The 12,047-nt window shown below is 40.8% G+C and overlaps 1 protein-coding gene across 1 annotated transcript; it reads right to left on the minus strand.

Moving 5' to 3' along the window:
- Nucleotides 1-3,567: 3,567 nt before the first annotated feature.
- Nucleotides 3,568-9,635, minus strand: LOC115055883 (uncharacterized). Its single transcript, XM_029521946.1, has 7 exons — nt 9,622-9,635; nt 9,041-9,253; nt 8,451-8,645; nt 8,034-8,203; nt 7,666-7,815; nt 6,670-6,842; nt 3,568-6,584 (listed from the first exon to the last, which is right to left on the minus strand). The coding sequence occupies exons 2-7, from the start codon at nt 9,215-9,217 to the stop codon at nt 6,151-6,153; spliced, it is 1,299 nt and encodes a 432-aa protein (XP_029377806.1). The 5' UTR covers nt 9,218-9,253; nt 9,622-9,635; the 3' UTR covers nt 3,568-6,150.
- Between the last annotated feature and the right edge of the window lie 2,412 nt (nt 9,636-12,047).

Genomic DNA, 12,047 nt, shown 5'->3' on the forward strand with positions numbered 1-12,047 from the left:
TTAAACATCCATTTGTGTATTTCAAAGGAAGATTAGTTCCCGATGTTGCCTGCATTCCCAAATCTGACTATGTAAACATTAGCTGTAAATGGTCAAATCATTCATTTCAGTGTCTAAACAGATACATTTCAGGCTAATGCAAACTACACAAGCTAAAAGTAAATTGCGAGTGCACTTTAAAAACCATATGCTCCACAATTAGCTGACCGACTGGAGAGTGCTGAGAATAAATCGTTGACCTTCTCAGACACCTCTGGTCAGCCTCCCCGCTGAAGTGGACTGTTGTGGCTGTGAGAATTACGGCCTGCAAAGCTTTTAAACAAAATGTAAATGGGATGGATGTGGCTGGAAAGTTGGACTCCTGACTGATAGATGAGTTGTGTTTGGTTCCTATTCTCCCATGCTGCCAGTGTGATGGATCGTGTCCATTCTCTGTGTGCAATGAACGACGGAGTCTCTCTATCACAATTAAATCCTCTTCCTCCGTGAGTAAGGACGGTTTCTTATATCTTTATAGTACGTTTCTCTTATATTTGTGCATTTGATATGCAAGGGAATTAGGTGAGAGGTTCTTTTTTTTTAATATGATGCTTACAGCTTGCAAAGTCAGAGTCAGTCCACATAAGAGATTGTTTGTTCCATGGTGCTTTATATTGTTGGTTGACTTGGTTTTCGTTCTGCGGTGTGCAGGTGTTTACCTGGACTTTTCCATTTCCTGCTCTCTGCTGTGTTGGCCTGAAATCCCATTATGCTGTCACATTTGATTTCTAGACAGGTAAGCATCTGGACAGCCTATGCTTGCACACTGGGAAGTTGTTTTGAATTTGTGTGCGCGCACGTTTGTTGCTGAATAGTGAATGAAGCCTAAAATATCAGAAAGCATTGTCTGTAAAAGCGTACGCACAACCACAGGCGGTTCAGTGACAAGGCCAATCCAAAAAGTCGTACTTCCTGTTTATACATGTCAAGTATTTGCTTTTTGGGGGCTGATGAAATGTTAACATTTATGAGAGCAGTAAAGAAACTGAAGGTGATAACACAGAGCCATTTCCCCACTGAGGCTGAGCCATTTTCTGTCCCTTTTTTTGTCGCACTGAAAGAAACACCACAGCTTTATCGTTGTATTCAGGAACCTTCCCTGAAGTGATAGCTTGTTCAACATATAATGTTACCGCAGCTTTATCAGTCTGTCTGATTACCCTGCTCAGGTCCCAGCAGCTCTGGGGCCTCTGTGCAGCATTTAAAGTAATTATTTTTATTTATGTATGCATTTCTCTATATGCTGCACAAGATTAATACCCCTCTTTCTCTCTCTCTTTCTCATTTTGTCTTGACTTTAAGTGGGTACGATCACCAGCCTTCTTCTAGAGTGCAGGAAATGCTCACTGGCTTTTTAGTTTTCAATATGTCAAATGTCACATGATTGTGCTGTTCAGATGTTAAATTGGTCCACGTGTCGCCTTCATATATTACTTCTTTGTTCTGTTTCTGCTTCAGACATTGTTCTGTCCTGTCTCACGGTTAGAGGGTGGCAGCTTGGTCAGTGCTGGAATAACAATAACTGCCCGACTTGTTCCTAGTACAGATGAAGTGTCAAACAGGCAGGAGACACCTGCTGGGTGTGGAAATATGATTAGCGGTGGCAGCGAGGCTCTAATGGCTAAAATTATGTCAGTTTGAAGTGTTGAATAATGATCTATTTTAGAAAGAAATGGAGTCTCTTAAGAATGTAAGGCATGATAGACCATGGTACTCGACTGGAGAGGTCCAGTATTTAGATTCAACTTATACATTTATACCTTTACATACAAAAATTAAGTCTTATCGACTTTGTGTTTCCACGAGTGTCACCGTCCAAAGAGGACTCAGTTAGACAACTATTTTTTGGTCACTACAGGCCTATTGTGCTTTTAATCATCAATTTTGGGAACAACCTCTAAAGAAATCTTAAGCGTGTGTTTACTCTCTCTGGCATTTTCCTGATTTGGTTATTCCCTTTTTGTGTCTGTGTCTTGACATATCTTGTTGACGAATCTTCTCTCCTACAGATATTCTTCCTCTTTCTTCAAACCTGCTGTCCCACATCCAATGGATCAGAAGGCATTATGAAAAGAGAGGGAGAGAGCATGTCTGGGCAGCCAGAGGGTCAGTTTATGCTATTTCGACACACACAACACACACCAATTCACACACAGTACCAATTCATCCACAGACTCATCGGCAATATTATGTATTCTTTTTTTTCTTTTTTTTTTAACCTATGTATAACTACCTGGCTGAACAAACAGGCTTTAAGTAGTACCATTAAGTACATGCAAAGGTTGTGTGTGTGTGTGTGTGTGTGTGTGTGTGTGTGTGTGTGTTTGTAGAGCAGGTGTTTTACACACACACATCAAATGTTAAGAAAATACCAAACCATGAACTCTCCCCTGATTACTGTATACAGGGTGTGTGTGTGTGTGTGTCCCTGAATACATTTTCCTTTTTATGATGCATGAGGCAACATGAAAGTGTGTAAGTGGTGTAGATGTGTGTGTGTGTATGTCTGTCTCTATTTGGCACAAGAAACAGCAAAGTGGATTTTTATTTTTATGGACTTATTTATTTGCCTCCAACGGGCTAACAAGGTAAAATCAAAGTACATTTATTATGAAGCGACTATATTTTCCATAATTGAAATAATTGATGTCCATGAGCATAATATAAACTGCATTTATTTATCCCCCAGCATTTAATATGAGGTTATTCAAAAATACCACTGATGAGACTTACAGATTTTTTTTTTGGTACACTATTTACATCATGACACAGATCTGAGTTGGTGTTTTGAACACATGCTTGTCAATATTTCTTCTTGGCGATCACATGACGTAATGTGAAATAAGACCCTCATGGTGATGAATCCACACAGTCAAAATCAGTCATCTCTAAAGAAGATGGGTGTGTAAAGTAGGCAATTTCTTGCTAACGCATAATAACAGCTTGATAAGAGTAAACAAATCCAGATGTCTTTTCAGAAAACAATTTCAGTTTCTCTTTAATTCTTGTGTCCCTTGCTTGTCTTTCTTCTTGTTTTTCTCTTGGAAGAAGATGATGATGCAGTCCTCCTCTCTTTGACTTGCAAACACCCACACAAAACAACACACGCATACACACAGACACACACACACACATACATCATCAAATCCCAGTTTACTTGCCAATCCGTGTACCGGCCCAAACTCACATACAGTAGGCCCCACATACACAAGCACACCTTTGTCAGTGGGTTACTCTATGTCAGCAACTGTTCCCTGCTGAGAGACTGTGGGCGGCGTGATGATCTCGAGTTACTGTGGCGATTTTCTGTTGCTGAGGTGACGCTCCTACAACAGCCAACCACAGCATGCAGATGGGAGATGGCAAATGCAACACATCAACATGCTCTCGATTATAGGCACACGGCCAGACGCACACATACATAAGCCATACGTAAATGCTCTCAAGTACAGTCTATACACCCACATAAACACAGGCTGCCAGGTAGTTAGTCTACTTTCGTAAGGAAATTCTGCCCCTTCCTCTGTGTTTTTTTTTTTTTTTTTTTTCTTATGTGAGAATCAGCTTTTGAGCTTTTATCCATGTCCTACCTGAGGTAGGGAGTCAGAGAGTGTCAGAGTCAGACAAAAAAAACAAAACAAAGAAACATCTCACATCATGCAGGCTAAAATCGTTAAAATGAAGAGGGAGCTACACAACATACAGTCTAAAATACATGTAGATAGATTGTTTGGTAGAGCAGCTGTACGAATGATGATAATGATTCTTTGTGTTTTTAGTTGTTTGGCAGGAGTGGGTGGGTTGTGAAGAGCGCTGTGAAAATAATGGGGTTCTTCACCTGTGAATGTTTTTCGGTGATGAGATTTTTCTTTTCTTCTTCTATTGTATTTGTTTGTGCTTAAGGGGATTTTGTTGGTGTGTTGGTTTTCGATCAAATTTTGCCATTTATTCATTCGTGTGTGAACGTACGTAATTTTTTTTAGATAATCAATTATCACAAATCCTGAGACCAACAGCTTCATATCACGTCTCATGTACATCCTGATTCATTCAAGTCTGTTTCAAATACTCTTTGTGTGTGTAACCTTTCAGTTTGATTTGAAGTCTCACTGTAACACAACATGCTCTTTAGTGTGTATAAAGATTTAGTTTTTTTGCCAATTGAGTTTTACAGCAACACAATGTCATGAAATTGTGTTGACAATATTTGAGTCAGAGAATGGCATCTGCCCTCGAAGATTTATAAAACTAGTTTCCTAAATTTGATTTATTCTTAAAGAATAAGGAAAGTACAGCGATAATATTAAAAAAAAAGAAACGATAAATGAATTGCTAATTCATACACATGCTATTAAGCTTATATGACTTGCATATACAGCTTTTCTTTTTTGTGCGTCCAATGTGTACAATTTACATTACACAAAATAAAAAAAAGTCATAATTTGATCCCCAGTGGGAGAAATGGAAAACAGAGTGAGTGAAGGAATCAGAGAATAAATAACAAAGGTAATAACACCAATCAGACAGCATTAGCTGAGCAGAAACCTGGAATTGGAGCTGTGAAGTGTGACTCAGAGACAGTTAGTGAGAGCTTACACACATGCACACACACAGGCAAAGGAAAACCATCAACCACTTGTACCGCTCACCCTCTTTTGTGCTCTACTGCCGCCTGCAATATCCCACATTGTCTAAGTAATTCACACACCTTCTTTTTTAAACGCACACATAGACACACACACAATCACCCTCCATATTTGAGGCACACAATATTTCACACGTCTGGATTCCTACCATCTCCACATTTCTTTTTCTCTAATCTCGACATAAACACACACATGCACACACACACACAAACACACATTCATACACCCCAGCTTTTGTCACACACTCACACCAACGCACCCACACACAAGAATCACACACTCTCTCACGGCTTGACATTCACACAGTGCTGCTAGCTACCGCCACAGAAGAGCTCCTTCCAGTGCTTCTCACCCACCTGCTGCACCGCACACTGTAATACTGTGAGATAAAGCGTCTTTCCGACCTTCCTGAAAACACTGTACAGAAAGTGCCCTGCTTCCAAATTCAGCTTCCATTTCCTGTAACGAGTATATAGTAAAGGGAAGATGGAATTCTGAAGGTGGTCAACACATGACCAACCACAATAGTGTCACCATTGATCAGCTGATAAATATTCCTTATATTATTTATTCCAAGCTGAAGTTTGCATTTGCATGCTTGAGCAGTCCTGAAACACAGAAATATCTGTCACTGTAGCTCTTAGTAACTACAGAAATGTGTTTTTCCATGGTTACACCATGACTACAGAGCTCACAATTGACATCATCAAAGAGGCGATCTCTCAGGGGAAAATGAATTTGATCTGCACACATCCATGTCTACAGTGGTGACTGTAAGGCTGGATGAGTTTCTCTTTCGTGGCTCTGGGACCATCACACTCTGCCTTCATTTCCATGCCAAGGTACAAGTGTTGCTAATGTGCTAACAGGGGATATTTGCACTACGTACAGCGCACTTGGACTGTGGAATGTCAGTTTTCTGCCTGACTTATCAGCATTGCCACCTTGAATGTGTTGTACAATACCAAAAACCTCCCATAAACTGGAATTCAAGTCCTGCTGATTTATCATAAAATTCACTGGAGCTTCTGTCAGAAATTATTCCTGACTGTTGATACCCTTTTCACTGTGGTCACCTTGCAGCTGCAACCTCTGATCCTTCTCTTGACTGTTGTCTGCAGTGATTGATTCAATGTTGACTTCTCAGTGGGGACCATACAATGAGCCTCTTGGCTGTTTGGCTCAGCTAATACATGTGGTATACTGTAGCTCTTTATTTGTATCTTGGCAAAGAGCAAATACACAAAACAGTGTCCTATACTGACAATGAGTATGGCACACATAAATATTGGACACATTTTTCTTTTTTAAATCGATCTACTGACTACACACGAACTTATTTGTGGCCAAAGCTGATGTCACTGTTTTGCAGTAGCATTGCAGATAAATCAGTAGGCCTGTTGTTCACCCTCTGTTCAGCAATAAATGAGACTCTGAGCTGTTGCTCTCTGACAGAGACCTGTCATCATATGGATGCTGTCTGAGTGAGGTTTTCCTCCGGCTGCGTCTCTGTAATACTAAATTTCAAACTTTCATCTCTTTGATTGCCATTCTCTGTTTTCTTTTGCCTTTGCCCCATTTCCATATCTTCCTGTTTATCACTGTTGCCCCTGTTCTCTCTTTGCTCTCCATTTATTCCTTCTAACTGGTCTTTAAGATGCACTCCATCATTTTGTTCAGTCCCATTTCTCAAACCAGTCTTCTTTGTACACCCTGGTAGAGTCTGTAATCTTTGCAGATTGTCTCTAGCCTTGTTAAAGTAGTTCTCCATTTCTGCCACAGGTCCCTTGTCGGAGAACAGATGCTCCAAATATGCCTGGGCGTATTGATCTGAGGTGATCAGATCCATATTAATGGGGGAGGACAGACAGGTGTCATCAGGCCCAGAGGCTCTTCTTCCTGTGAAATTTAACTGAGTTTGGTTAAATGCAATTTGACTGAGACTGGCATGATCAAATGTCTTGGTTATTTAAAAGGAGTCTACCTGTCTCTGTCTCCAAAGTGGACAGAGGGATGGTCACGCTCTTCCCTGTCTCTCTGTCTGTCAGAGTGAGCCCCGTCATGGATCCTTCTTCTGACAGCTCACCGGAGGAGGCATATGATGGCAGAAGTCCTCCGCGGCATTTCACAGCACTCACTGTTTTAGACTTATATCTCCTATAACCAGACAAATGTCAGGAAGAATTACAATGGATGAAAAACAGAAGGGAAATTTTCAGCCAGCTATTGATTTGATGTCTTTTTAAGAACCATTTATTTAACTGTCTCACCTTGTGAAACACTTTGTGCTGTGCTTTATCAATGCGTATTCAAATATACAGAAACCTAAATTAATCACTGCAAAATTCTAGCTAAGACATACTGCTAGTTTAAAGCTGAGGCTTAAAAATTCATTGATTAAACAACTGCCTGTTCTCAGTGTGATGAACTTTTCTGTGCTTTTGCCGTCATAGATGGAGCAGGCTTGAAGGCCTGTCTCATAGCAGACAGCCAGGTCCAGAACACTGTTGTGTCTGCTGTCAGTTTGCTTTATTAACGTCAAATCCTGCTTCCACTGGAGAGTGTGTTTTCTCCAGTGTTTCTATTCTCTGGTTAACGTTGAACTGTTTGTTGTACATTTCCTTTCACAAACCTGCAACGGTTGTCCAACCTTACAATCTCCAGTGCCAGCAAGACATTGAATGGCAAATCATCACTGTCAAGACACCGGAGATCCCCCACTCTGCACTTCCTCAATACAAACTTGTACTTTTAGGCACTAACAATCCCAGCAAAAGGCCTCAGAAAAACAACCTTACCTTTCATGTATCACTCACAGAGTAAGCAAGAGTTATTATTCCAAAGAATGAGACTGAGACTCATACAGTGGTACGTGGAGCAACTTTCTGACAAGGACAAGCTGTTTAGAATGTCTTTGCTGCCAAAGTAATCAGAACTTCCGCTGTGCTTGATAGATTGGTTGCTGCATGCGCTGCATCACCTGTAAGCAGGTACGATCTGTGTGAGGTCTTCCATGTATTGCTGCAGAGCTGCCTTTGCGTGCAGGGGCTCAACCTGACCCTCAAGAGCAGCCAGGTGAATCAGCATCTGGGTGTGAAATGCTGCTGCACTGGCCCAGTGCCTCAGAGTCCTGGAGGAAGAGAACAAGACCTGCATGTCTGCTGCTCCTCAATTTGTTTGCGCGTTGTCCCTCTAATTAAATAGTGCGCTTCTTACCTCCAGCTTCTGATCCCCCTGGAATCTACCCTGCATCATGTTAATCTGCCCACTATTATTCTACCCCAGGATGTCGTGCTGTAGTTGACTTTGGTCCACTCTCCTGACTGCTGCTCTGCTGTATTCACTCACCTGGAGTCACAGTCTCCCCCCAGTATACAGGTCTTCAGCTGGGTGAGGGTGAGACTGAACTGAGCCTCAAGCCTGACAGAGTCCTGGATCAGCTTGCTTTTATCGCTGAGGTTGATCCTGCAGCGCTTCAAGTACTCCTCCATAAACTCCTGGAGCTCCCAGACTCGCTGCTGCAGGTAGAAGTTCAAACACAGAAATTGGAGGATAGTTAGGTTTTTAATGTTGGCTTTTATAAATTTATAAACTTTTGCACCCCATCATCACTTTATGCCCCAAAGATTTAAGAGTATTCTTCAGCAGTCTTATGAACATAGCTACTTGAAATCTCATTCTCAGTCTCAGTTATATGTTTAAAGAAATATACGCTATTGTATTCTAAAATCTAAATAAGATGACACTTTTACTTTTAGTGTTTACCTGGCTTGATGATGACCCTGCTGACTTCCCTGTCGTGCCTGGTGACTGTTTCGATGATGTGTAAACCATATCCATCACCATACTAACCACCAAACCAACCAACCCAGCCAGGCGAGGCTCATCTGAAAAGGTTGTCAGTCGGCCAATTAGATCCTTCAGATAGGTGGGTGCCCTTTTCTCAATGTCACCATGCAGCTGGGTGAGAGAAAAAGAACAGAAGCATTCAGAGCAGACGCAAATGTAAAGTGAGTCGATCGTTCGCTCTTCTTTTTAACAAGCCTGAAGAGTATCTTTTTGCCGTCAACATATTACTCCATGCTGGCCATTGTAATGACTACAATCTGCAGCAGACTCACACTACCAAGTGGTGCTTTATTTTTTACTTATCTTAACTGTCTCAAGGCAACAGCATCTTTATTTCCCCCCCGCTTTTTTGCACATGATTCAACAGTCCTAAAAGTAAGTTCAATGAGCCGTTCAACCTTGCAGTCTCTATTACAGATCACCTATTTTATTGTGCTCTTCTTATTGTCATCTGTATGTTTATCATCATCTCCAACAGTTTACACTTTCTTTTACATCTTATGAACCTGTTTCAGTCGTTCCTGGAGCTGAGAACGGTCATCATGATTGGCTAAGAGGAGAGGGTGGACAACTCCAAGGTCAGGTACAGCCCCGCTCTCCAACATGGCATCAAAGAGGACAAGACCTACTGCAACCTTCACTTGAGAGCACTCTTCTTCTGATGAGAACTTCTGGCCCATCATGGTACTGTGTTTGTGTGTAGCGACCGGTAAATATTCCTGAAGAAGAAGAGAACATGAAAAATACCAGACTGACAGTAACACACTACATAAAGCAACCTTCAGCAGTGAGTAACGGCTTCCAACAGTCAACATGTATACTCATAACAGCAGAAACAGTAAATATGTGTCTAAGATACACAACATAATCCCTAACAGTTTTAAAAGAAGTTGTTTGTGTCTTAGGGACAACACAATTTAAGGCACAAGCAAAATATATCAATGCAATTCATACAAATAGGACATAACACTGTCAAAATGCCACCGATATAGCACCCTAACATTTCACACTAACAATCCAGCAGCATTTCAATTACAACCAGTGTCTCTGTTAACGCAGCGAGCTGAGCGTCAGGCAGTTATCTCACCACCTCCCCTCTTCCTCCTCCTCTGCAGTAAAGAGATTAACCAAGACAACACAGCAGTAAAGTGGAGCCAGGCAGCAAACCTACACCTCCCCCTAGCCACGGCGGCCAGGAAATGCAACAGCTGTGAATGCTGGGAAGTGTGTGTCATATCCTCGAGGCCAACGACCCCTGTCTGCTCAGGTTTTGTCTGGCTAATCTTCATGTGAAAGGGTTTCTGTTGCCTGTCTGCTCTCGGTGCATGGGGACTTGAAACCTCAGAGTATAGTTATTTTGCGCTCTTTCTTACAACGTTATCTTGAAGTGAATGTCTGATAGTGAAATTAAACTAATCCTCCTTGCGCTGGAGGGGAAGAGGCTCCCAGAAACAATCCAGAGGTCATAGAGGATGAGAGCAATAGCTACAAACTCTTTATGGCTGTGTTAAACATGGGAAAAATAGGCCAAGGGCTTTCAGCTTTTTTATCTAGCTAAATGGAACAGTGGCCTTGGTGGTGGTGTGATGTTGACTTTACTTAATAAAATATGGGACGAAGGGATTTGGGATTTTACGTAGTGTGAGGGATGTTAACTGGGACAAGGGCTTGTGCATTGTCAGGCCTCAGAGTTCTGTGTGCATAGCATCTTGTTCGTTAATCATTTAGATTAGCCTTTTGCCATATTGTAATCTCTTTTTCACTTTCTTGCTCTTTTATTTTCTCCTTTTCAGTTAAGTGTGCTGCGTTATCTGATGTCATTTTGCACAAGCTTCAAATGGAAAGTTGTGTGCAGACTAACAAAATAGTGGAAGCCATTGCAGATACCATTTTGATATTATTATACAGTTTAGTGTTAAAGCATAGATAATGCTTAAAATGTATGACTTAAAAGTTTAAATTAAAGATTCAGATGACAGTAATAAGAAGGAGGTCATTCATTGAGAGGAATTATCACCAAACTTTACATTTCCATTCAAATCTATGGAGCATTGTAGGATCATTCAGCTCATTTTAATAACATGCACAGGTCCAAACAACAAACAGCTTTAAATTCAGCAGGTGACCAGAATAATGGCTCACAATAGTATTGTTTGATATCTGTTGGATATATATAAGTTTCTGTTTGTCCATACTATTCGTACTAACTTCACAAACTGATAGCATATAATTGCTACAGCTTGTTGCATGCCTTTAAACAGTTTGAAATAGCTGTCACCCAAAAAGGGTATTCCTTGCAGACCACGTTAAGTTCAGGTTAGTGCTCAGAAATTAGCCCCTAACTCAGCAAGGCTGCGTTTCATTGTGTCCTTTCATTTGCGAGAATTGCAGCACTTAAGCAGATAAAACATACTGGCTCTGGTGACACCTTTACATTAGTGTGGGTGTGAATAATAAGATTAATGACAGGTGAATTTCATTTAGCTGAGGTCACCTGTGAAAATGGTTTTGGAATGAGTTGATTTTGAAATTCATTAGATAATAATTAGGATTATGAATTGATTTATTTAAAGTAAGATGTGCTCACTTTTATAAATCCAGGAAGGATAGTACATTTGACAATTCATTTGAAAATGGAAGACGGTTAATGTTTAAGTTACACAGAACAAACACAATATGGACCAGCAAACACTTTTCCTGATTTCTGTCACTTATTTCTCCCCATTGCACAGCTTTCTCTCCCAATTTCCCATTGTTCCGTTCCCATGTTATTGTTGATTTTGATAGCATCTGTCAGTTTGATGCATTGTTTACTGGTTCAACTCTGCACCCAGAACCATGTATGTTTTTTTTTCTTCTTCTTCTTTTCTGTCATGGTTTCCTCTACTCTTTTGACAGATGCTTAGGCCAGTTTACACACTTCACGGTCCTATTAGAGCAGTAAATATTCAAACGTGCTCACACCAAAGACATAAACATGCACCAACAGTCAGAAATGGACATGGGTGCACCTATACACATGGTTGAGTGCACCCTGTCATTCGCTCTTCTCTTTCACTTTCAAACAGATTTCTTTCTCGCTCTCTAGTTGGAAAGGTTTCATTTCCATCTGACAGTGAGGTGAAGATAAAAGGAAAGAAAATTGAGAGGAGGGCAGAAATGATGATAGAAAAGAGATATGGGCTAGAAAAGGTATTGAGACAGAAAGACAAAAAATAAAAGGTTTAAAGTAAAGGTGATGCTGAGGTAGAGTGGAATGATGTGTGCGATTTCACCTCCCTTACTCACACACAAATTACAATTACTTGGCCCAAATCTCATCCTGAACCTAACCTTACCTTACACATCCACACGTGTTGGATGTTGGGCATTTGTGACTGTATGTTATATAAATATCTATGGATACATTTTTACACATTATTTCCATGAATATCTCCCACAAAGCCATCAACCTTGAGCTTCACCTTGAGTCATTAGTTTAATATGATGCCATGTGCAGCATTAATCTGTTTT

The sequence above is a fragment of the Echeneis naucrates genome, chromosome 15 (genome assembly GCF_900963305.1).
Source record: "Echeneis naucrates chromosome 15, fEcheNa1.1, whole genome shotgun sequence".
Taxonomy (NCBI): Eukaryota; Metazoa; Chordata; class Actinopteri; order Carangiformes; family Echeneidae; genus Echeneis; species Echeneis naucrates.

What these genes read in the sequence shown, in the direction of transcription:
- LOC115055883 (XM_029521946.1), bottom strand. Translation starts at nt 9,217, where the DNA reads ATGATGGGCCAGAAGTTCTCATCAGAAGAAGAGTGCTCTCAAGTGAAG. An exon ending in TCCAGGAACGACTGAAACAG is followed by an intron (nt 8,646 to 9,040) that starts GTTCATAAGATG and finishes TCTCTCACCCAG; the next exon opens with CTGCATGGTGACATTGAGAA. An exon ending in CAGGGTCATCATCAAGCCAG is followed by an intron (nt 8,204 to 8,450) that starts GTAAACACTAAA and finishes TTCTACCTGCAG; the next exon opens with CAGCGAGTCTGGGAGCTCCA.